The sequence below is a fragment of the Bubalus bubalis genome, chromosome 2 (assembly GCF_019923935.1).
Source record: "Bubalus bubalis isolate 160015118507 breed Murrah chromosome 2, NDDB_SH_1, whole genome shotgun sequence".
Taxonomy (NCBI): domain Eukaryota; kingdom Metazoa; phylum Chordata; class Mammalia; order Artiodactyla; family Bovidae; genus Bubalus; species Bubalus bubalis.
The window spans coordinates 77,910,030-77,935,525 of record NC_059158.1 but is presented as its reverse complement, the minus strand read 5'-3'; the positions used below and the strand labels follow the sequence as shown (position 1 = coordinate 77,935,525).

General features: G+C 37.2%; 1 protein-coding gene and 1 long non-coding RNA gene across 4 annotated transcripts in view; one reads left to right on the top strand and one right to left on the bottom strand.

Moving 5' to 3' along the window:
• MYO3B (myosin IIIB) overlaps window positions 1-3,228 on the top strand; it is a 547,383-nt gene extending 544,155 nt beyond the window's left edge. Inside the window, exons 36-37 of the mRNA XM_045163938.1 lie at window positions 776-946; window positions 1,592-3,228. Coding sequence (XP_045019873.1) covers window positions 776-914 — 139 coding nt within the window. The 3' untranslated portion in view covers window positions 915-946; window positions 1,592-3,228. The remainder of the gene's footprint in view (window positions 1-775; window positions 947-1,591) is intronic.
• Window positions 1,558-25,496, bottom strand: part of LOC123331036 — a 28,670-nt gene continuing 4,731 nt past the window's right edge. For 2 of the 3 annotated variants that reach the window (XR_006547482.1, XR_006547475.1), the window contains exons 3-5: window positions 14,056-14,198; window positions 9,737-9,937; window positions 1,558-1,805 (exon numbers count right to left, since the gene is read on the bottom strand). This is a non-coding gene — a long non-coding RNA (uncharacterized LOC123331036). The remainder of the gene's footprint in view (window positions 1,806-9,736; window positions 9,938-14,055; window positions 14,199-25,496) is intronic. The other variant, XR_006547479.1, reaches the window with a different exon arrangement.

The following is a 25,496-nucleotide window of genomic DNA, read 5'->3' as shown; positions in this document are numbered from 1 at the left end:
AACTGTAAACAGACGGGGTCCTTTGTGATATTCAGAAAATGCAAAACTTTCTGGAGAGGCTTCTAAAAATACACAGTGGGGATATCATCACTATTATTGACATTGGAAACTACTTTTCACAGTAGCAAGTATACAAAACTTGAATCTATTCTGTCTGAAAAGACTGAAATTGCCACCAAAAGGTAAATGTTATTTCTCATAATTATCCCAGGGAATTATACTGTCTTTATAATTCAAGACATGTATTGGGCTGTATAAAACTCTCCCACAATCAGAGCACTCCAGTTGTGCAAATACTCCTTCCTCCACATTCCTCTACTCCTGAGTCTTAAAGGTACACAGAGGAAATTTTCTCCCAATGATTAGCCAGGGGACACTACAGAGTTTGTGGCTGATTTGACTGTTAGCGTCTCTATTGAGAATAACAATGAGATAGGTAATTGGTAGTAGTTTGAGAGCTAAAGATGGTCAGGAGGGGAACTTTCTCATCTAGAGGGAACCAGACAAGTTAATTCACAAAAATCAAACTGCAATATGATCACAACTTCCAGACACCACTAAATCGGGCCCGTTATTAGTGTGTGACCCAGATGTGAAAGGCTTTGTGAATCAGACCCCAGTTTCCATGCTGGGAGGCCCTGAGCTACACTAAGCTCTGCCCCACCACCCAGTGTGAGGGCCCAGCCCTGTTCCAGGTACTCACAATTTTAGCTGCCCCATTGATGACTGCTGTACTTGTTTTCTTTTTCTGCTTAAACTCTTTCCTTTGTTGCAGCCAAATCAAAGTGCTTGATGGAGAAGATGAATATTACAAATCTCTGTCACCTGTGGACTCTATCCCTGAGGAAGACAACTCAGTCCACCCTTTCTTTTTTTCTTCATCTTCAAAAGGGGCATCTTTTGCTCAGCACTGAGCTATACTTCCTGCCTCCCAAGTCTGTTGAGGGTAAGAACAATCATGGTAATTCACTGACTGTCATTTAATAAGAAAGGTGCAATGGGATCAACTTCTTTGGTTGATCTTGATGTGGTCTGTGCTGGAGCCTTACTGAACAATTTTCAGATTCCAAACCATTTTCTCCTACCTCCATCACCTTCTCCCCTCCCCCTGTAACATCTGCTCTGTAGCCTGAGCTGGGCAACCCCTCCTTTTCTTATCTCTTGAGTCCCTGTAGGACATGAGCACACCTCCACTACAGCAATACCTATAATTCATGTCCCAATATCTACGAGAGTAACAGTCTCACCTGAGGACACTGATGATATTTCTTTATTTTTCCTACCACGTCGTTCCATGCAGAATCTGCCCCTGTGAAAAGCCAGGAGTCCCTTTCCTCCTCACCTCTGCACTGCATCCTCTTTCCTTTTGCTGGTCTTTTCTATCCTTCCCGCCTCACCACAGTGTTGGGGCTCCATTGCTGAGTGCCCCCATCCCAGAGGGATACACTCAAGGTCTCTGAGGCCAGGATAATGTTTCATGCTTAGGGGAAGAAGCCTGAACCTTTCAGGTTCTTCCTTTAAGGCAAATGAACCCCTCTGCTGCTAGTTATTATTCTGATAAAGCTTTGCTTCTTTATTCCACCTTACTAAGACACCTTCATCACCTTGACGGTAAAAAGAAAGGAATGAACTGGAAAGAAAATTTGGACTCATCAGAGTTCGTGTCACATCATTTTGTAGCTGTCCATTCCCTGGTTGACTGTCTCCATGAGGCCGTGAGTAGCTGCAGAGGAAGTATCTTGTCTCATCCATCTTTGTGGCCACAGAGTCTAGCACAGTGCCCAGCACAGGGAGGACATGCCCACCTTGAGTGAGTGGAGAGATTTAGTTACACAAACATATCTGAAGTTACTTTCAATTATATGTGATATAGGATTGATCACTTTTCTTATACCATAAGCTCTGATTTTTCACTGAAGCTTGGACTAGTCCTATTTAATCATATTATACCATATATGACTCAGTGTGATCCAATGCAACAAACTCTTTTGAGTAACTACTCTGTGCAAAACAATATGTGAGACTGCTGTGTGATATGAAAATCCAACAAGACCCTTTCTCTAGAAAAGATGTTCTTTATATTCTTTCTACTTTAAACATATTTGGCAGATAGTACACATGGGAGTACCTAAATTTTGACAAAAATATACTTGAGGAAATAGAAAAAATAATTGTTACCAAAGTTTTAAAGGGGAGAGTTCTAATAAGCATTTTACAAACATAAATGATGAAATGAGGCATTTAAAGATCTCAGAAATTGTAATGTTACAAGAAAAAGAAATAGAGCCAATTATTCAATAGTTAAACTTTACTGTTTAAAAAATGAGTCTTGATCTTTTTTCCAGATCTTCACCCTAAATGTATGTTCATAAGGTATGCAAATAGAGCAGAAACACAAATGCATTTTATTTTATTGTTTAAAATATAGTATATAGAGTATATAGATTTTAACATTATTATTAATATGAGTAGTTTGGGCAATTTCACTTTCATCATTGATACATCTACTTTTGATTTGATAATGTTAGCTGTTCAAACTGTTGAATATAAATGATCGTAATCTCCCACTTGTCTGTGTACAATTGTATACACAGGCTTGTTTCTAATTAAAATATATCCATAAATAAAGTTTAAAAGGAAATAGAAGTAATTATAAAATCATAATTCAGAAGCTCTAAAATACCTGGTCACACAGAATAACTGCTTCGGTAATATCATAGCTCCTGACAGTACTTTAGAAATGATGCTCATTATCAGTCATTGCATAGAGAAGACAGACTACAGATGTTACTCTTTGACTAGTTAAAATGCCACAAACTCAAAGAGCATTCTTAAATCTTTAGATGAGAATGATGCAAACTGGAATCTCATAGATGTCTTACTAGATTTATGAAGGTAATGTGCATATAGCAAAAACAAAGCAAAAGTCAAAACAGTCCAGAGCATTCTTCTTCTCAATGCCCCAAACTTAGTCCCTCTCCCAGAAGCAGTCGTTTTTAAAAATTATTTCTAATTCTTTTAATGGTTTCCATCATGTGTCTGAATAATTTGCTTTGATGTTGATTTGTCATTTTAGACAATATCTACTCTCCCCTCTATGAAAGATGTGCATTTATGTCAATTTCTTCACCCCTCTCTTCTTCCAGTGCTTACAATTCTGTGTTTAAATTGTTGTTGATTACCTTTTAAACTTTAAATTATGTAATTAAATACCTATTTTTTGTGCCATTGACTTCAGATAGTAGCTCTGTGAGAATGCCTGGCATGAAGAAAACCAGGAGACTGAAGGATAATATCAAAACAGATAGAATAATGATCCTTGGACAAAATAGAAATAATTCCAAGAATAGTAGAACAGCAGTTTTAAAACTTCATGGAAACCATTGGTGTTCATGTTCTGAGCTACTGTTTCTTCCTCCATTTTGGTTCATCTGCAGATATGCCTCCATCTCCTTTCTAAACTTAATTTTTAAATATAGTACATATACAGAAATAGGCACAAATCAGAAGGCTTAGCTCAATAAGTTATCAGAAAGCGAGTATGTATGTAGCCACTCCTACAGTCAAGAACAGAACACTGTCAGCCACCCTAGAAGCCTCCTCCCCAATCACCACTACCCCCACCTACCTCCCCAAAGAGAAGCACTCTCATGACATTATGGTAAATACTTCCTTGATCTTCGTCATAGTTTTACCATTTACATGTATCCCTAAACACTACAGTTAGGTTCTATCTTTTATAGATAGATTTGAGAAACTGTATATAAATGGAATCATGTAGTATGTAATTTGAGAGGGCCTTGTTCTTTTTATTCAATGTTATATTTGTGAAGTTCATCTGTGTTATGGGATGTAAATGTAGTTCATTCGTTTTCATGACTGTATAGTATTCCAGGATATAATTATGCCATAATTTATTTAGCCATTCTACTTTTGATAGACAAATATGAATTGTTTCCAATCTGGGTCTGTTTTGCAAATTGCTACCACAACATTATTGTATATGTCTCTTATTTATATTTGCATGCCTTTCTATTGGCTATATACCTAGGATTAGAATTACAGGATCCTAAGGTACACAGACCCTCACTTCAGGAGTTGATGCCAAACTTTTTTCCTAAGTGATGTACCAATTTAGCCATGCTGGTAGTATAAGAAAGCTCCCATTGTTCTGCATTCTCACCAACTCTTGCTGTGATCAGTCTTCTTCATACGAGCACTCTGACAAGTATATAGTAGGGTCTTACTGTGATTATAGCTCACACATCGCTGACTAATAACGATATTGATCATATTTATATGTGTTTAATGGCCACTTTAGATACCTCCTTTTGCTACGTGTCTGTTTTTTATTGATTGACTATTTTTCCTTTAATTTGAAGAATGTATTATACATTGTTAGTTATATGTGTTGCAAATAATTCCTCAACTAGGTGGCTTGCCCTTTCTTCTTCTTAAAAAGCCTTTTGATTGAAAAAAAGTTTGTCACTTTAACATAGTACAACATATCAATCTTTTCCTTTTTGATTAGTGCTCTTTTATAGCCTGTTAAGAATCTTTTACTTAATAAGGTCATAAAGATATTTGCCTTTGGTATCTTCAGGAAGCATTAATTGCTTTGCCTCTCACATTTAGATCTTCAACCCACACAGAATTGACTTTGTGAATGGTGAAAAGTAAGGGTCAATTTTCAGGTTTTCGGTAATAGATAGTTGTCTCAGCCCCATTTAAAGAAAAGGCTATCCTTTTCCTGCTGTTCTAAATTACTACTATTTACATAAACCAAGTGTTCATGAGCCTGTTTCTAGATACTCTATTCTGTTCCATTGATCTATCTGTTATCCTTACCTTAAATGCCATACTTTGATAATAGGTCTTAGTATATAGCAGAGCAAATCTTCCAACATTGTTTTTCTTCTCCAAAACACCTGTGATTAGTTTGGTCCCTTTGTATATTGTAGAATTAGTCAACTTCTAGAGGAAATAAAACTTGTTGGGATTTCTTTGGAATTATCTTGAGTCTATAAGTCAGTTTAGAAGGAATTATCATGTATACAATATTGGATTTTTCAATCCATGAACATGATATATCCTTCTACTTACTTATTTCTTCTCTCAATAATGGTTTAGAGTTTTATGTGAGAAATCTTATACATATTTTGTCAGTTGTATTCCTATGTACCATATGTAATTTGCACCATATGTAATTTTTATTTAAAAATTTCTATTTGTTGATTGCTATGGACCAAATGTTTATGTCCCCACAAAATTTGTATGCTGAAACCTTAATCCCCAATTTATTTGATCGCGTGACCTTTAAGAAGTGATTAGGTCATGGCTTCCCTGGTAGCTCAGCTGATAAAGAATCCGCCTGCAAAGCAGGAGACCCCAGTTTGATTCCTGGGTCAGGAAAATCCTCTGGAGAAGGGATAGGCTATCCACTCCAGTATTCTGGCCTGGAGAATTCCCTGGACTGTATAGTCCATGGGGTCAAAGAGTTGGACATGGCTGAGCGACCTTCACTTTCACTTTCATGAGAACAGAGCCCTCATAAATGGAATTAATGCCCTTATAAATCATATCCCAGAGAGCTTGCTTGCCTCTTCTGCATGTAAGGATATAGTGAAAAGGTAGCTGCCTATGAATCCGGAAGCAGGCTCTCACCAGACACTAAATCTGTCAGCACCCTAATCTTGGACTTCCTAGCCTCCAGAACTGTGAGAGAGAAATTTCTGTTGTTTAAGCTACCCAGTCTATGGTATTCTGCCATAGCAGACTGAACAGACTAAGACATTGTCCTTATATGGAAATGCAATTGATATTTTGCACTTGAGATCTATCAACGTGGCTAAATTTACTCCTTAATTCCAATAAGGTATCTGTAGATATTTTTGGATTTTCTACATATAAAGTTAGATACTCTGAAAATACTATAGATTTTTTCTTCCTTTTCAATATTTGTACTTTGTTTTTTCTTGACTCACTGCCTGTTTCAATTAGTTATTGCTGCACTGTAAACCACCCAAATCAACCATATATTTCTCACAAGTCTATGGATATTTTTGGATTTTCTACATATACAGTTAGACCCTCTGCAAATAATTATAGACTTTTTCTTCCTTTTCAATATTTATACTTTGTTTTTTCTTGACTCACTGCCTGTTTCAGTTAGTTATTGCTGCCCCGTAAACCCCCAAATCAACCACGTATTTCTCACAACTCTATGGGTTAGCTGAATGTTTCTGTTATTTGAGCTGTTCCTGCCAGGGCCCACTTGTGCATCTGAAATTAGCTACAGGTCAGCTAAGCAGCTTTACTGATGTTGGCTGGGTTCCTTACATATCTAGAGCCACAGCAGGGACAGCTGGGCTAACTTAGTTCTATTCACTGTGGTCTCATCCTTCAATTTGCTGTTATCCCCAGTGACAGTGTCTGTCTCCAAAAGAGAGAGATGCCTCTTAAGGACTGGCACATTGTCAATTCCACCACATTCTTTAAACCAAAGCAAAATACAAGGCTAGCCCAGATTTGAGGTGGATTAATAGAATCTATCTCTTGATGCGAGATATGCTGCAAAGTCAGATATGTCACAAAAGGCATAGGTACATGGAGAGATAGAAAATGGAATCATGTTTATAATCAATCTGCCATACTGACCTGGCTAAGATTTCCAATACAATAGTGATTAGGAGGGTTAACAGTAAGACTCATTTTTTTTCCCAATCTCAAAGGGAAAACTTTCAGTATTTTACCAAATGATTGCTATCTCTTCTATATGTAGGAGAGTTTTTTCTTTATAAGTAGATGTTTGATTTTATTAAATACTTGGTTTTTGTGTATATTTAAATTACCTATGAATTTTCTCCTCTATTTTGATAAATAGTGAGTTATGCTGATTTTCTAATGTGAATAAATCTGCATTCTTATATACAACTCTATCATGTTGTATTATCCTTTTACATATTGCTGCATTTGATTTGTTCATTTTTAAAAAAATGTTTATAGCTCTGCTTATGACAAAATTGGCATGTAAAATTTTAATTCTCATAATATCCAATCTGTCTTTCTTTGGAATAGTTGGTATATGCATGACAATAATCCCTTCTTAAAATTTTTTTTAATTTACTAAGGGAGCTGTTTGTGCCTACAATTTTTTATAAGGTAAAATTTTAATTATGGAATAAATTTCTTTATTAAATGACTATTCATATTTTCTATTTCTTTCTCTGTCAGTTTTGGTAGGTTTTCTTTTTCAAGGAATTTGTCCATTTCTTCTACATTTTTCAGATTTGTTTAGAATTGTTCAAAAACTATCTTAAGATATTTTTTATATTGTAGAATCTACAGTAAAGGTCCACTTTTCATTTGTGATAATTTGTGTTCTCTCTCTTTTTCCTTGACTAGTCTTTTCAGGTTTGTCAATTTTATTAGTCTTTTAAGGAACACAACTTTTGATTTTGTTCATCCTTTTTAGTATCTATTTGATTTCTATTTTACAAACTTTTCCTGCTATAGTTATTATATCTTTTCTTTGATATAATTTGCTGTTATTTTTCCTAACTTTTTAGAATTTTATGACTTCCTTTCTAATATATTCATTTAAGCTATCACTTCCCTCTAAGTATAAAATTAGCAGCAACATACAAGTATTTTTTATTATTGAAAGTGAAAGTTGTTCAGTCATGTCTAGCTCTTTACGACCTCATGGACTATAGCCTCCCAGGCTCCTCTCTCCATGGAATTGTCCAGACAAGAATACTGGAGTGGATAGCCATTCCTTTCTGGGATCTTCCCAACCCAGGGATTCAACCCAGGAATCAAACCCAGGTTTCCCACATTGCACTGGATTCTTTACCGTCCCAGGAATTGAACCGGAGTCTCCTGCATTGCAGGCAGATTCTTTACCAGCTGAACTACCAAGGAAGCCCATTTTTTTATTGGGCTCAAAACATTTTCATTCCTTTTATGATCTTTTTTAAATAAGATTTTTGGAATTTAATTTATTAATTTCTAAACATCCAGGCATTTTCTCTTCTTTTTGTTGTTGAACCTAGCTTAATTGTGTTATGGCCAAAGAATTAATTTACTATGATTTGTTGAGACTTTCAGTTCAGTCGCTCAGTCGTGTCCAACTCTTTGTGACCCCACGAACCACAGCACGCCAGGCCTCCCTATCTATCACCAGCTCCCAGAGTCTACCCAAACCCATGTCCATTGAGTTGGTGATGCCATCCAACCGTCATCCTCTGTCATCCCCTTCTCCTCCTGCCCATGGCTTAGCATATGATTTTTTGAATAAAACTTTTATAAATAGTCCATATATACTTTAAAATTAGGTGTGTTCTACAGCCTTTAATTTATACACAGTAGTTCAAGTTTGAAGTTGTCATCTTCCCACTCTTACTGATTTTTTGACTGCTTCTGTTAGTTGTTAGTTGTTAAGAGAAATATGTTACAATCTCCCTCTGTGATTGTGAATTTGCCTATTCCTTTTTATTTTTGTCAATTTTTTTCTTTATACATTCTGAGGCTATGTTATTAGGCATATACACACACACTTTTATCGTTCTCTTATAGTTACCCAAGAAATTACAGTATGTACCCTTGACTTATCAAAATCTAATATTACTTATGCTACTTATACCCTCTTCTTAGATAATGCAAGAATCCAAGGACCTTAAAACACTATTCACAGTATCTATCTATCTATCGATCATATTCCTTGACTATATTCCCACTGTTATGGGGTATCTTAATTTAATACGTATTTTATATCCCACAAGACATTATTAATTTTTTCATGTCTGTTCATTTTTTCCCACATCTCTGTTCTAGAATCTGATTCCTTCTGCCTAGAGTTTCCTTTAGTGTGAGTCTGCTGCTATAAGGTTTTGTTCAACTGAAAATATTGTTATTTGACCTTAGTTCTTGAAGGATATTTTTGATGAGTGTATAATTCTATATTGGCAGTTATTTTCTCTTAGAACTTTATTTTTTTTCTCTCTCTTAGAACTTTAAAGACAACACTTTAACTTCTGGTTCTCATTGTATCTGTTGAGAGGTCAGCTTTAGCCAAATTGTTCTTTTGAAGGTAATCTGTCTTTTTCCATGGCTGCTTTTATGGTTTCCCCTCTCTTTGGTTTCCAACAGTTTTACTAGATATGGTTCTCATTCATGTTTTCTTACTGTCTTAGTTATTATTTATTTCATGATGGAAATTATATGTACAAAGTTGTTTGTAAAGGTAATTGGAGGCTCACAATAGTATTCTCTTCCTCCATAAGGCAGTAGTATTTTCTGGGGCATGAATAAATCAGGACAACTTTAATCCAACTTCAGAGTCTGGGACGGTTGGAAATGGACCTGCAGTCCCTGTGAGAGCAGCTGCATCTGGTTCCCTATCTGCCAGAGGGGAGCTCTTTGCAATCCAAGTCCGAGTATGTGTGCATGTGTTGGATGTTATATGTTTAAGAGTCCAACTTTTGTCCCATTGGCCCCACACTGCTCAACCTAACAGCTTCTTCTTCTTAGTTGTCTATTCTGGAATTGGCAAGTGTCTCCCAGAAGAAAAGTTACCCCCAGTGCTGAGCTATCCTCTTAGAATTTCTGTCTTCTCCTAGACCTTGGTTCAGTATTTCTTTACTCTCTTGCTAGCTTTCCAATGCCTTTAGTTAGGTATTTTTAAATTTTTTTCTTAATTTACTATTTGACCTCAAAGAAAGGCAGTTTGAATTACCTAGTTCTTAATTACTGGAAGCAGATACTTTCTTTTTCCACTTTTCATCTTCCAGAAATATGTTAAAATCATTCCCCTTGACAATTCCATCTTTGAGTTTATTCCCATGACAAATTTGCATTTATTCTTTTCAGTTCTTCTTTACTGCCATTTAAATGAGATCTCGGGCTTCCCTTGTGGCTCAGCTGGTAAAGAATCCACCTGCAATGCAGGAGACCTGGGTTAGATCCCTGGGTTGGGAAGATCCCCTGGAGAAGAAAAAGGCTACCCACTCCAGTATTCTGGCCTGGAGAATTCCATGGATGAGTCCATGGGGTCGAAGAGAGTTGGACACGACTGAGAGACTTTCACTTCACTTCACTTCACTTCAAATGAGATCTCAAGAAATAGAACAAATGTGTGAATGCTTTATTTGTTTTGTTGTAACTTTTCCTACTTAAGTGCTAGTCACTCAAGAGTGTCTGACACTTTGCAACCCCATGGACCATAGCCCACCAGGCTCCTCTGTCCATGGAATTCTCCAGGCTGGAATACTGGACTGGGTTGTCATTCCCTTCTCCAGGGGATCTTCCTGACCCAGGCATCGAATCCAGGTCTCCTGCATTGCAGGCAGATTCTTTACTATCTGAGCAATAGGGAAATCCAGTGCTCTGCTTAAAATTATGTAAATGATTTTAAATTATTTACAAATATTAGTATTTGAACTTCCATTTTTATGACAGCTTTATTGAGATAAGTTTCACATACCATATAATTCACCCTTTTAAAGTGTACAGTTCAATAAATTTGAACTATTATTAAACATAAATGATTGTTCTATACCTCATGACTAACCTCCAGATATTACTGTTTCAAGACACTATCATTGAGCTGATCTAGGAGCTTACAATATAGAAAGGAAAATGTGACACATGGATAAATATTTACTAGGAAATGGCAGAGTAGTAATATTAGAGGACAGAACCTAAAGGAATGTTTCATGAAGGTATCAGTATTCATCCTGAATCTTGAATAGTGAAGCAGCAGGAAAATTCAGGTTCTTTTCTGGTTTGATTAGTGCATAGAACATATGTAATAGGTAAAACTAGAGACGTTGATTATAGAGAACTTTGGATGTTGTGCTAGGGAGTCTGTACTCTACTGGCAAAAAGAAACCACTGGAGACTTTGTTCAGAGAAATGCCATAAACAGAGCTGGGATTTGGCAAAGGCTTGTTGGCAGTAGTGTAAAGGGGAGAAGTGAGCAGCAAGATCAGCTGCAAGTCTTACGTATTAGTTCAGCAAAAGGCAGCAAAGGCCTAGGCTGTGTTAGTGGTAAAGAACCCGCCTGTCAATGCAGGAGATGTAAGAAACATGCATTGGATCCCTGGATCGGGAAGATCCCTTGGAGAAGGGCATAGCACCCCACTCTAGTATTCTTGCCTGGAGAATCCCATGGACAGAGGAGCCTGGAGGCTACAGTCTATAGGGTTGCACAGAGTCAGACACAACTGAAGCGACTTAGCACACGAGCATGCACCTGAGTGAGAGTATGGAAGGAGAGTAGAAAGGGTATGAAACCAATACCTCCTGCAAAAATGTCATTTATGTGTTGAGTGGTAGGGGATAGGGAAGGAAGGGATAGGGAGGGATAAATTAAAGATGACCCCATGCAGAAGAAACAGGTTAAGGTCTGGAACTGCTCTGTAATTTATTAACTGGATGTCTGGGACAGTCACTTTAGTTTCCTGTGGCAGCTGACCACTTCTCCAGAAGCTTAGTAGGAAAAAGAAGGAAAAGGATAGAAAGTTAATTCAAGAAGGTTGTAGGATTATCCAGATTTTTAGGATGGAAGCAATCAGAGACTGAAGAGAAGGAGTAGAATTGAGATTTAGACTGAAAATGGGAGAGATTTAATTTTTTATTAATGAAATAGGTGAGGTTCAAAAGTGAAAAATCATTGTAATAACTAGACTGCCCTAGACATTAAAGCAGTCATTGAAAAGTGGTTTGTTCAGGGCTGTGAGTGTTGGTTTTTCATACTGTTAATGTTGCTTTGTGGGATTTCATAAGTTATTTAATGCCAGTTCCCTGATAACAAGTAACATAACCTTCAAGAGAAAGAAACTATTATATCATATATATACATATACACATATGTGTGTATGTATATATATGTGTGTGTGTATATATATGTATATATATGTGTGTGTATATATATGTATATATGTGTGTATATATATATATATGTGTGTGTGTGTGTATATATATATAGATATAGATATATAATCTCTTTCAAAGTTCAGAGACAATTTCCTAAAATAAATTTTGGGGGATTTCTTTTTTAATTACATATGGTGCCCCTTTTCTATGTAGCTATTATTGAATTATGATAGTCTTCATCCTAAGTCAAATTTGTGTGAAGTAGAAGCTTTTTTTTCAGACTTTAAATGTTTTATTTTGTATTGAGGTATAGCCGATTAACAATGTTGTGGTAGTTTCAGGTGAACAGCAAAGGGACTCAGCCGTGCATATAAATGTATCCATTTTCCCCCAAAACTCCCTTCCATCCAGCCTGGCACATAACATTGAGTAGAGTTTCATGTGCTATACAATAGGTCCTTGTTGGTTATCCATTTTTAATACAGCAATATGTACATGACATTTCCAGACTCCCTAACTATTCCTTCCCCCAAGCAACAATAAGTTGGTTTTCTAAGTCTGGGAGTCTCTTTTTGTTTTGTAAGTAAGTTTATTTGTATCATTTCTTTTTAGATTCCATATAAGTGATGTCATGTCATATTTTTCCTTCCCTGTCTGACTTACTTCACTCAGTATGACACTCTCTACGTCCATCCATGTTGCTGCAAATAGCATTATTTCATTATTTTTAATGGCTGAGTAATATCCCATTGTATATATGTGCCACATTTTCCTTACCCATTCCTCTGTCGGTGGACATTTAGGTTGCTTCCATGTCCTGGCTATTGTAAATAGAGCTGCAATGAATACTGGGGTGCATGTATCCTTTCAGATCATGTTTTTCTCTGGATATATGCCCAGGAGTGGGATTGCAGGGTCATATGGTAACTATATTTTTAGTTTTATAAGGAACCTCCTGACTGCTCTCCATAGTGGTTGTATCAGTTTACATTCCCACCAACAGTGCAGGAGGGTTTCCTTGTGTGAAGTAGAAATTTTAAAGGGATGTTGAGATATTTCCTCTTAAATATTTTCTTATTTGTATCCATGACTTGTTCACAGTACTGTGTCTAATAAGACCCAGTGGTTTAAATCATTTGATCCATTGAGGACCTCTCAATAAAGTCAGACTAGTTATTGATCAGGCTAATTGGTTGAAAGACTGACCCAGCTATGCGTAAACACCAGTTTGGCTATTTTTATTGAGGTGCCCAGTCAAATCAGGCTTTCATTGTAATAAACTTATGTTAAGGTAGAGAAGGATTTTGTGCATTTACACATGACATTACATGAACCAGTGACAACCTGGGGAGAGCCTGTGCTTATTTATTTAGTTGCATAATGTTTCCCACTTACGTAAACCTCTACTGTTTACTGTTCTCCAAACCAGCCAGCAAAGAATGCTAGTCTTTTGAGTCACTCAGAATGTTGTCTTCATTCACACACTCTTGTAGATTTACTGAGCCACATACAGTTCAAAACAAAAGGAAGGGAACAAAATAAAACAACAAAAGAGGTTTGATTTGCCAAGAAAATATTTCTACAAATTAACCTTCCTTGACGTCACTGGATAGTTGAATGTCACTTGCTAGACTTCAGGACATAAAAATGACATGTCACTGCCCTGTACGTGCAAAGGTTCTATTTTGGGATAGTTATTAAGACTTAGAAAATCTCTAGGCCAATCTACTCTTTTCACAGATGACAGAGCAGAGGTCCAGGGACTTGCCCTGGGGTCACACAGGGAGGCAGTGACAGAGTAGAGGAAAGAATCTAAGTCAATTTATTCTGTGTTCTAGGCTCTCTGTACCAAACTGTCAGACTTCCTGGTTATGTCATACTGTCTAAGATCTGCCTCACTTGTACACAGAACAGACATCTCTTAGAAAAGAGATGTTTTTCTTTCCAAAAATATTTCTCTAACTCTCCAAATGTATAAGATGTTGATACCAGACCTAGTGCCTGGCAACAACTTCACAGATATTTACAGATATAATCGAGGACATCTAAAGCCATTTTTGAAATTTAAATATTTAGTGCATTCATTTAACACAATTTCACTGGCGTTCTCCTATCAAATCTTCACAATGGCTATGTTAAGTAGGTGAAAAGTATAAACCGAAAGCTCAGAAAGGTTACCTGACCCTGGTCAGAGAGCTAGGAGGAAGGAGCAATAGGCAATCCAGATGTATCAGAGTCCTATAAGCAAGTTCTTTCCAGGAGCCATGCAGCCTGCATTTCACTGTCCTTTAAGGTACATTGGTAGTTAAATGACGATCCACCTGGGACAGATAGCCAAAATGCAGTTTAATATATAATATCCCGATGCTTTCATTTAATCTTTATCTGAGAATAATTGAACTGGCATGTATTGAGTACCCATTATATGCCAAATCTTGGGCTTTACCCCCTAATGCTCCATTTAATCTTCACAGTAATCTGTTAGATAGATGTTATCATCATCATTAGTAGCATTTTTACAGGAAACTGAGGTGTGGAAATGTTCAGCACAGTCCAATGGGGCAGAATTTGAAAAAAACTTGAAGCTTCAGACAGCTATTAACTTATGAAATATGAAATTACTGGATGTCTGGAGGCAGTGTGGAATAGCCTCAGCAGGAATTTGCAGAGATATCCTGGATTTCTTGGTGAAAATTAACAAAACAATGGGAAAGATGATGGTGAGCCTTCTGTTTGAAGACCACCTAAGCCATCTTTTATCTGAAAGAAGAGTGCATTAAACTCTCTCGTCACAATCTACATTTCTGTTGTGATTAGTTTCTCAGATGTGCTAACTTCTGAGAGCTGGTACTAAAGCAAGGAACCAAGAAAAACAAACTTTTTGGAGACTGACAGGCAGTAAAAAGTCTGGGGTGTGTTATGCAAAGGCAGCCACAGGCAGTAGTTCTGACTGCTAGAACCTAAGCTAAAAAACACTGTTGATAAAATAGATAACTAACTGATCATTGACTATGGAAGGAGGAAGACACTATGGGATGCTTAACAGCTCACCAAGCACACTTCAGAAAAGAGGGGAGAAAACATGATCAAAGAGGACAAAGAGGGTAGGAGCTGGGAGAGAATCTCTTTAAAACTGTAGTTTCTTCATCTGTCCAGTAAGGGCATTGGGCTCCTCCATGGGGCCTATGCCTGGGTTTCCAAGAACCCTCAATCAGTAGCTTCCTTGGCTTTTCCTGAACCAGCATGAAATCCCAAGACTTTATGTCCTGAAATCCAGCATCCTACATTCACTTCCAGATTTGGATCCTGCCAATCAACAACCATCAAACCACTGAAGCACCTATTCAGTATACTAGGTCTCTCCAGTTACTGACTACTATTCTAACATCTTTATTCTGTTTATATTTAATATGTTTGGGTGACTTAGCACCTTTAAAAAATTATTAGCAAATTCACATCTTTTCCCCATTATTTATGCTTACAAGCTAGATATAACAAGAAATAATTCTTATTAAACACTGTAAGAGTTTGAAGTTCTACAAGGCCTCCACAGGGTATTTCTGTCAGTATACACTTAATAACTACTGCAGACAAACCTATGCATTTTGGATCAGGTTAGTTTCTTGTTATATGTGGTGATGATCCTCTCAACAGAAGCAAAATCAGTTAGCAAGGAAATGTTTGATAGATTTAATTGAAATAGTATAAAAAAACTTGGTTCAGTTCTTGTTTTCACTGGGGTTCACTCCTTTCCCCCAGCAAGTAGACAAGGGGGTAGGTTTTGTCACTGATGTTAAAAAATAGTCTTGATTTCACTTCTTGTCCTACCTGACCTCTCCCCCACCCCTATCTGAAGACTGGAGTCATCAAAATAACACACCACACAACAGGTATCCTTAGGAACAAAAGGCTGGGGACAAGGTCATAATTCATAATAGAAACACTTCCCCATGACCATCATATTGTAAGCTCCAGTTGATCACATTATGTGACGGCAAGTTAAATGTATAACTCATTTGTTTTGGAGGAAACCAATCCTACAACAATGGTACATTTTATGTGTACTCTGTCAGCTAGTGCTACTTTGGTCAAGAGGCCGTATCACTAAGACCAGATTCAATGAATCTTAGCAATTGATTCTTCTTCTCTTTGGTGATCTATTATTACTGTGAAGGCAGACAGGCTGATACTGGATTTCAGGACTTCAGAAATAGACTGAAAAGTGAAAAAATTCAGTTGTCCTTTGGACATTGTGGTCTGTGACACACCCATCATCATTTGGCTTTTTCCAGTACCATCAGCATGTTCCCCAAGTCATTTGGCTTTTTCCAGTAGCATCAGCATGTTCCCCACATCTCAGGAGGACAGAGTGCCCAGATTGGAACCTCAATTTATCAGTCTTGGGTTTGGGCTCTGTAGACATAGCTCCATACCGTAATTCATAGGAAAAAGAGTGGAAAGCCTTTAACAATTAGGATAACTGCTTGCTAAATTAAATTTCCCTGACTTAGAATATATAAGACTTTATGTGGTTCAAATAAAATTCCCTCTGAATTCTCAAGATCTTATTCATGAATAAGAAGAGTCTTATTAGCTTTAGTGGCTTTTCCAAATTAAAGATTCAGGAAAATAAGACCTGTCCTCAGAGCCTGAGTGCAGTAATTCATTCATTCTTCATTCTCATAAAACTGTGTGTTTATTAGTTTTTAATGGAAGTCAGCTATGAACTACAGTGCTTTTATTGGGAACAGTTTTCCTTACTGGAGTCCATTTTATATTAGAGAGTAGTACTTTATATTGAATAAAGTATGCTTACCATTTGAAAAGCTATATAATTTAGGCCTTACACAAAGTCAGACTGTCCGTAGCACAAACATACATCCATTCTAAAGTAATGAAATATACCTCTACTAGCGCCTTATACTGAAGTATAAAATAACACAAATGTTTCAGTGTGTAGTCCACAAGCTGAAAACTACATGGGAAACATATGGGAAAAGAACATAGAAAATTGGGGGAAGAACAAGATGATTGTTTGTCCCTAATTCTTAATAGTGAATGTCCTTCCCTTTGGACTTTTCTCTGTTATTGGATAAGAGGAGAGAGCTCCAGGTGAAAATAGCAAGGAATAAGAACAGACAAGGCTAAGATGAAAGCAAATTTGCCAACCCTCTGCCAGATGGGAAATACAATTCATGAGCATCTGAGTTGCCCAAGATATTTTAAAGAGAGACATAAGTTATACATAGAAGATAAACTGGCTGAGTCTCGAACTCAAAAAAATCTCTAAGACCACCTATTGTTAGTTTTTTTTAATGTATGAATACATACATCTCCATTTCTACTTTATAATCTGAGCTAGAGAAAATGTACTGCAGCATTATTATCCAGGCCTCATTACCTCGTGGTTAATTAGCTAACATTTGTAAAGTGCTTTGAAGATGAAAAGCATCATATAAATGCTAAGAATTATTAAATAATATGAGAGGAAAATCATAAAATAGATACATTGTTAACATTAATTTGTATTTTATCTTTTCTTATTATCTGCTCCCTAGCATTTGACATTTGGGGCTGAACTATATATAAAAGGCTGAGGGAGTTGCCACATTTATTATAGTTGTGAACAGTAGTATTAACCTAGCTCCAAATTAATACCTGCCAAAAATGAGTCCTCAGGTGAAAACAAATAAACTGTCCAGAGAGATCAGCACTTATACTGGTTGAACAGTTAACTAGTTAAACGTTTTGTCCCGTCCAGCAATTAAAAGAAAAGCTGTATTCGTTAATTAAGACACAATTAATAAACATCACTGCTTTATTCAAAACAATGCAAAATGTACTAACGAATAGTAAGGTCAGCCAAACAATTTTGGTGTGAAACATATGATTCTACTTTGCACCCACTGGGTAGCTGCAGATCCCGCCTCTGAATAGCTTAGGATGATATATTACGGGTATATTATGTAGTGTTGACTGTTCCCTACTTTTTTGCTGTCATCAAAGCAAGTTAAACTTTTCTTGGAGCTGCATTTCTACTCTCTATCATCGCACCTCCTCCCTCCTCCAATCCTAAATGGACAGAAGGACAGACGGAGGGAAACCAGCCTTAGACAGTCTGGCAGTCTGCCAGGGACTGATCTTGAAGGAAGGAAAAGCTATAGTCAAATAATCTTAAAATATGCTCTATCAGGAACGCTTTCGATAAAACAGGAAATAGATCAAGTACATTCAGAGTATTTGCAAAGTGCTTAATTGGGTAAAGGCAAATTAAACTCTTCTCATCACAGCAATGTCCTTATTGTAAAGCCAACTTCTATAATACTAAAGTTAATCCCAAGTCCTGTTACAGGAAACTCATCCTTATTAAAGTAACATTAAGTGCTCCCTTTTTATTGATCTTCCCCTTCAGCTTAATGATAGAAACTTACTGATGTTTTAATAATAACCTCACAAGCTTTATCTCATCTTACTTTGCCTTGGTACTAAAAGATGCAGTGGAAACTAACTTAGCATAAACATTTTGCAGATGTCTTTAAAGGCCGGGGGAGGTGGAAAAAAAAAAGATTCAGTTGAGCTGCGTGTTAACAAAGATGGCTGAAAAACTAAAAGATAAAAGGGAGGCTCCAGTGTGAACATCAAAGAATTGTTAATGACAAGAAATACCATTAGGGTTAGCATCTCTTTTGTTTCAACCCTCTCACACCTGCAATGTGTGGTGAGCTAAGCCTTTGTTCCAAAATCTGAATTACCTCCATTAGCATTTATAGAAAAATGGTTGCAAAACAACAGAAACATACTTTTGGCTCTCCCCTTTTGCTTGAAAAGTCAGAAATTAGGTGTCTATGCATTCTCTTCTAGTTGTTGGGTATAACTATAGAAGCTCTAGGTGTAAGGTAATGGTGGCAAATAAGCTTCGTTGAAATGTGAAAATAGCTTTGTAACTAAGAAAGAGAGGTAACAGAAGCAACAAGGAGCTCACATAAGCAGCTCAAGCATTAGCAATAGCAAAATCAGAGCGTGAAATTCAGATTAGCCCTCCCCAGGCTGTGAGAGGAAGGGGGTATTGCAAGACTTGGCATGGCTAAAGGTGTAACCTGTTTTATTTGGCCCCTGAAAAATTTTAACAGATGGTGGGACCAGCTGTCTTTTTCAGCCATTTAATAAACTCTTTGGTGGTAACAGTTTGGAAAGTGGGGGTTTTTTGTTTTAGGCCAGAGGAGAAAATAAAGAAATCTGTCCCAAATTGTCTTTGCCAAGTAGTAAATGAAAAGTTACAGGGGAAAAATCTAATCAACTAGCTTATTGTCATTGTATCTTTTAAGGAATTTGTTCAGAAACAAATTCCTCTCTGCCAAATTAGATGACTAACTACCAGCAAAATGTAGTTTATATCAGTATCTATCTAGGATTGTGTCTTTATCTGGGATTTTAATTTGGGTCTTTAAAAAAGAGCTGCCTGGTTATTGTGTTTAATGCTCATTCACAAATAACACTTAAGGCAACTATCCACAACATTACAAAAAGAAGCAAACTAAACATTTATTAGAAATTAGTGCTCATAAGCAGTAAATACTTTGTCATAATGAATATCCTCCAACTTACGTCATTAGTCTAAAATGGCATAGACTCCTCCTAATCACGTCTTGTCAATAAGAGAGCCCAGCTCCAGACCTTAGGAACGGGAACAATGTTCATGTCATTTTCAGGACAGGACCTAAGAGATTTTCTTTTGTGCCTAAAATATTTTGTAAAATTGGCACTCTTCCCCACTAAATGGCAACTCTCGATTATGGGAGAGTTTATTTACAAAGTGTCTCCCCTGATTGGCCGTAAACACACTCTTTTTGCAAATTTCCATGATTCCTGGATGAGCAACAGTCACTTTCATTTGACAAAGCTTTATTTTGTCCACTGGTTTATCAGAATCCTAGAGTGTTTATGTCAAATAAATTGCAACAATAAAATATAAATTCTTATTAAGTTGGCAGAAATGAGATACACCTTTTTAGATGTCTAAAACAGTATGCAACATTCATTGTATTTTAGTAAATCTCTTTTACTTAGTTTCCTGTTTGCCTCTTTTCGTGACTAATAATAATCAGTTGTGGCTTATAAACAGTTAGCAAGGGGTAAGTGATGGAGAAAGGTACAATGAATAATTCTACCTGGAATAAGTTAGTTCTGTCATCTAGGATAAGTTCACTTATCCAGCTAGTCACCCAAATTAACAGAATACCATTTCTAATTCCCCAATTATCACTGTTTGTGAAATGCCCTAGGTAAATTATGGTTCTTCCTTAGAGGGTACTGTCTCTAGTCTGTAACACCAGATCACCATTCAGGCAATACATTTTTAATGAGCACCTACTATAAGCTGGAGACCCTGAGGTAAACAAGGCAGAAAAGATTCCTGCACTTTTAGAGTTGGTATAACCCCATAACTTCTTCACTGTATAAAGAGGGAGAGAAATGCTATAAACATAAAGACTTCCACCAACTAAAAAAAATCTATACATATCTAAATGATGCAGATGAGTTTGACAATTAAATGTGGGGGAGAACAAACGTGGCTTCAACTTTCAATGAGAAACCACTAAGGAAGAGAGGGAGAAGCAATTACATGTTTTTCCTAGCAAGCCTTAGCAAAGCCTCTGACTTTTCATTCTGTTATTTCGTTTTCTAATCACTGGTTTCACATGGACATCAGAAGGTCCTCACTAAACTACGATCATACAGAAATTATATGCATTGTTCTTATACATCATAGAATATTTTTCTAAATTATTGAGAGTAAACAAGTAGGCAAAACAATTTTAAATGGAACTTTGTGCATGCATGCTCAGTTACTTCAGTGGTGGCCAACTCTTTGTGACCCCGTGGACTGTAGCTCTCCAGGCTCCTCTGTCCATGGGATTCTCCAGGCAAAAATACTGGAGTGGGTTGCCATGCCCTCCTCCAGGGATCTTCCCAACCCAGGGACCAAACACATGTCTTCTGCATTGCAGGTGGGTTCCTTACTTCTGAGCCACCAGGGAAGCCCAAATGGAGCTTTACTTTACAGAAACAGAAGCATTAACACTGCATCTGAAAATTAGGTTGATCTCATAACTGGAAGGTAGATTCTATTATTTAATTACAGTCCCTACCTCCAAAATTTCAATACCTTTATTTCTGTCTTATAAGCCACTTATAAGTATCAAAATCAATTTAAATACTGATACCAATTCACTAGATTTTCCAGAATGTAGAAATGTTCCTTGTGAATACAAGAATGAGGAAATTCATGGATTTTAAATGCGCTGGAGAATTCCTCTGTTTCTCTAGAGAGTATTATACTTCTATTTTTCTTTGCTGCTGCTGCTGCTGCTAAGTCGCTTCAGTCGTGTCCGACTCTGTGCGACCCCACAGACGGCAGCCTGCCAGGCTCCGCCATCCCTGGGATTCTCCAGGCAAGACCACCGGAGTGGGTTGCCATTTCCTTCTCCAATGCATGAAAGTGAAAGGTGAAAGTGAAGTCGCTCAGTCATGGCCGACTCTTAGCGACCCCATGGACTGCAGCCCACCAGGCTCCTCCATCCATGGGATTTTCCAAGCAAGAGTACTGGAATGGGATGCCATTGCCTTCTCCGTATTTTTCTTTGAATAACATCAAATCAACAGGGGACATAGGATTCGTGAACAATGCAGAATCTGGGACTGGTTACCATTTTAAATGTCTTCGGGTTAACAGAGTTAGGATCCCTATCTGTCATCAAGGGAAGCATCCAGAGGATGCTGCCTTGGCCATGGTCTCTGCCTCTCACTGCCGTGGCAGCCCAGCTCACTGCCACAGTTGCCAGGGAGGTCACTGGCAGCGGCTATGGCCCAAGCAGTGACCAGCAGAGAAACCCATGGAAAAGGGAGCAACCCTAGGAATAATCTCCATGACACCCAAGTAGCAGTTCTTGTCATGGACAAAGTCCATATATTTATGCTGCTTCTTTAATGCTCTCCCATAAATAAATGCTCTCTATGACATCATTTTTCTTTCTAAGCAATCTCCTGAGATAGGTAACTGTAAGATTCCTAGCAAAAACAAAAGCAAAATTTTATTCTAATGAAAAGCTAGATATGATGAAATAATAAAGTCCATTTAAAGGTAATAAATAAATATTTACTTATAAACTTCCTTAGAGTTGTCAGGAAATATCATTAATTTCAGAATCCTGCAAATATCCAGGAAACTGTGAAATTTTTAAAACATAGTGCAAGAATTCTGTTTATATTAAGCATTTTCTAAGAAGGTAATTTTTTTTTTCCTAAATTGTATAATCAGTAACAGTTAAATTCTTAACATTTAAAGGACTAGTTTACAACATTGCTTTAACTGGTTATACTCCAATACAAAATTAAAAAAAAATTTTTTTTTAATTTTAATAAAGCACTAGTGTATCAAATTAGTTAACAAATTAGAAGTTCATGCAAAATTAAATTATTTCTAGTTTAATTGCTATATTAATATAATTACAAACACTCAAAAGGGATGGAATACTTGACAAAATAGTTCTGTTTCATTAGTAGCATTCAAAAGATATGTATTAAATATTTGCTGTGTGCCAGACAGAACAGTACACAAAATAGATACTATTCATTTCGTACAAAAGCTAAAAAAAAAAAATAAAAAAATACTGAAGGTGACAGGGAGGGGAAAAAGAAGAAAACAAGGAAAAGGAAAATACAGAAGAAAAAAGATATTAAAGTATGCTATCAAATTTCCAAAAAATAATAGAATTTTACTGGTACCAGATTACACAAAATTTTTAAAAATGAAATAGGCAAGTAAAACATGAAATAAACACAGGTGTATATAAAGTGTGAAAGTGTTAATCACTCAGTCATGTCTGACTCTGCGACCCCATGGACCATAGCCTGACAGGCTCATCTGTCCGTGGAGTTATCTAGGCAAGAATACTGGAGTGGGGTGCCATTTCCTTCTCCAGGGGATCTTTCCGACCCAGGGATCAAACCCAGGTCTCCTGCATTGCAGGCAGATTCTTTACCATTTGAGCCATTACTATGTATTTCTTAAGGATAAAGCTGACATTTCAAATTACTAGATAAATTATTCAATTAATAGTGCTGGAAAAATTAAACTTTTGGAAAAAATTGAAAAGAAAGTTCTTTGTCAAGAACTGTGACAGTCTCACATTTGTATTCACTTGCAGACTAACAAGTTAGCCTGACATAGTTTCATGGATGTTGTCCAAAGACACAAGAGTGCTGGAGCAGAGACAAAGTACAATAGCAACAGCCAGAAGATCAGCACTTACACTGCTTCCCTGATCCCCAGTTCCTACAGGGCAAAGCAAAGAGGACCAGATGATACTTGTACATATTGTGGGGTATATTCAGAGAGGAACCCCAAACTTAAGGAACTCTATTTTTTTGTAATGGGTTATAAGCCTGCTTCACCTCTGCCTTGAATGAGGCATTATCTTTATCGTATTGGACAACCTATTAACCTACCCTCTGCTCTTAAGGGGACACTGTCCATGTTTTCTCAGGCTGATCAGTATGCAAACATCCTTGAAAACATAATTCAGAACAAAGGCAATCAGTGCCTCTGCTCATAAGACGTGCAGCCACACAAGAGACACATGCAGAATTATCTCCCAACAGTCATTAATGTTTTATTGAAGGAAAATTCTAGGTAGATTAAAGAAAGAGTTCAATGCAAGGAAAGAAAGAAAGAAACTATAAAATCTAAGAGAAAATACATATGAATGCTTCCATAGTTTTTAGGAAGGGGGGACCTTTCTAAATGTATTATCTAAGGCAACTTAAAGGAAAAAGAACAATGCATTTGACTACATAAAAAGTTAAAGCCTCTTCATATAAAGACACCATTCAGTAAGTTCCACTGCACTGGTAGAATGCGGAGTTATTGTTTAATGGGTGCAGAATTTCAGTTGGGAAGATGACAAAGTTCTGGAGATGAATAGTAGTAATGGTTGCACAACAATATGAATATATTTAATGCCATTAAACTCTTAAAATAGTTAAAATGGTAAATATTTTATATTGTACATAATTTTCAACAAAAATATTTTTAAATATTAAAATTCCAATGCAAGCTAGAATAACATCTGTTGCATATATGATAAAGGCTAATATTCTTACGTTTTTCATTCAACAAATATGTCTTTACTACTATGATGCACTAAGATGTTGTAGTCTTGCTTTCAATATCCACAGCAAGCTCCCATAAACTACTAAGAAAAAAAAAACACCACCCAAAAAAAGAAACGAAGAAAACCATGCACAGGGAGTTTACAAAGAAGATACCTATAGGAAATTGGCACCTATAGGTACAAATTGATACCTATAGGAAAGTGGGTAAGCTCTAGGAATAAAACAGAGATTACAAATAAAGTACCATTTTTACTTTCAGAATGGCAGTTTTTTTCTTCAAGTTCTCAGTGTCAGAATACTATAGGAAATGTGTACTCTCAAGCTCTGCTGATGGAAGTAAACATTAGCATGGACTTACTGGAACCTTAAGAACCTTAAGACAGTTCTTACCCATTACCCCCTGATAGGGATGCAACCTGCGAGAATGGTCTGAGATACATGGGGTCACCACTTATCAGGGGGTAAAATATCCTTGGAAACTCAGCTCAGTTTAATCAGTCTATGTGTGGAGGGTCTGGCTCTGAAGGACTGATAAAATATAACCCAATAGTTTGCAGAATATTTTAGGTCAAGAGCTGTTCCTTCTTGTGAAGCCACAAAAGTCCATGAAACACAGAGGGAAGGCCCCAGCTCCTCCTTTTCCAGCTGCCGAACCCTATACACCTTTGTGCACCTCTGCTGAACTCCTAAGCTTTTAGATAAATTGAAACCTCTATCTACCTAATCTTGCAGAAGACAGACTTATGAAACAGGATACCAATTTTTTTTTTTTTTTTGGCCACACCATACAACATGTGGGATCTTAGTGTCCTGACCAGGAATCAAACCCGTGCCCCCTGCATTGGAAGTGCGGGGTCTTAACCACGGGACTGCCAGAGAAGTCCCCCAGTTTATTGTCCATAGGAAAACCTACTATGCAAATTCTGAGAAGGTCAAGTTAAGATGATTGGGGAAGATGAAGTCAAGGGGTTAGAGGAAAGGTAATCAGGTTTCTCACGGTGCTGGCGAGACCCACCTCATTACAACCATGGCAGGCCAAGCTCAGTGCTTGCATAGCCCCAAGCTCCAGTCCAAGCTCACCAATCACAGTCTCTGAGAGTGGGGCCCAGGAGACTGAGCCGAGGTACTCTCTCCAAACAGGGCCCCCATAAGGGAGAGGGTATGGAGTTAAGATGGCCTGGTGCACTAGCGGCATCAGCTATCCTCTCCCACTGGATATGTTTTCCTAGAAGGCAGGAATGCTTGTTTCAGGCCGGCTGAGCACCATCTTAACTTGACAGACAAATGCTTCATTCTTCAAGATTGTCTTCAATATTCATGTCACCATAAACCTCTGACCTTACAACATTGTCTCAGGGCAGGCAAAACACCGATAATTATACTGCTCATCCTGTGTTCACTTTAGTACTCTTGCCTGGAAAATCCCATGGGTGGAGGAGCCTGGT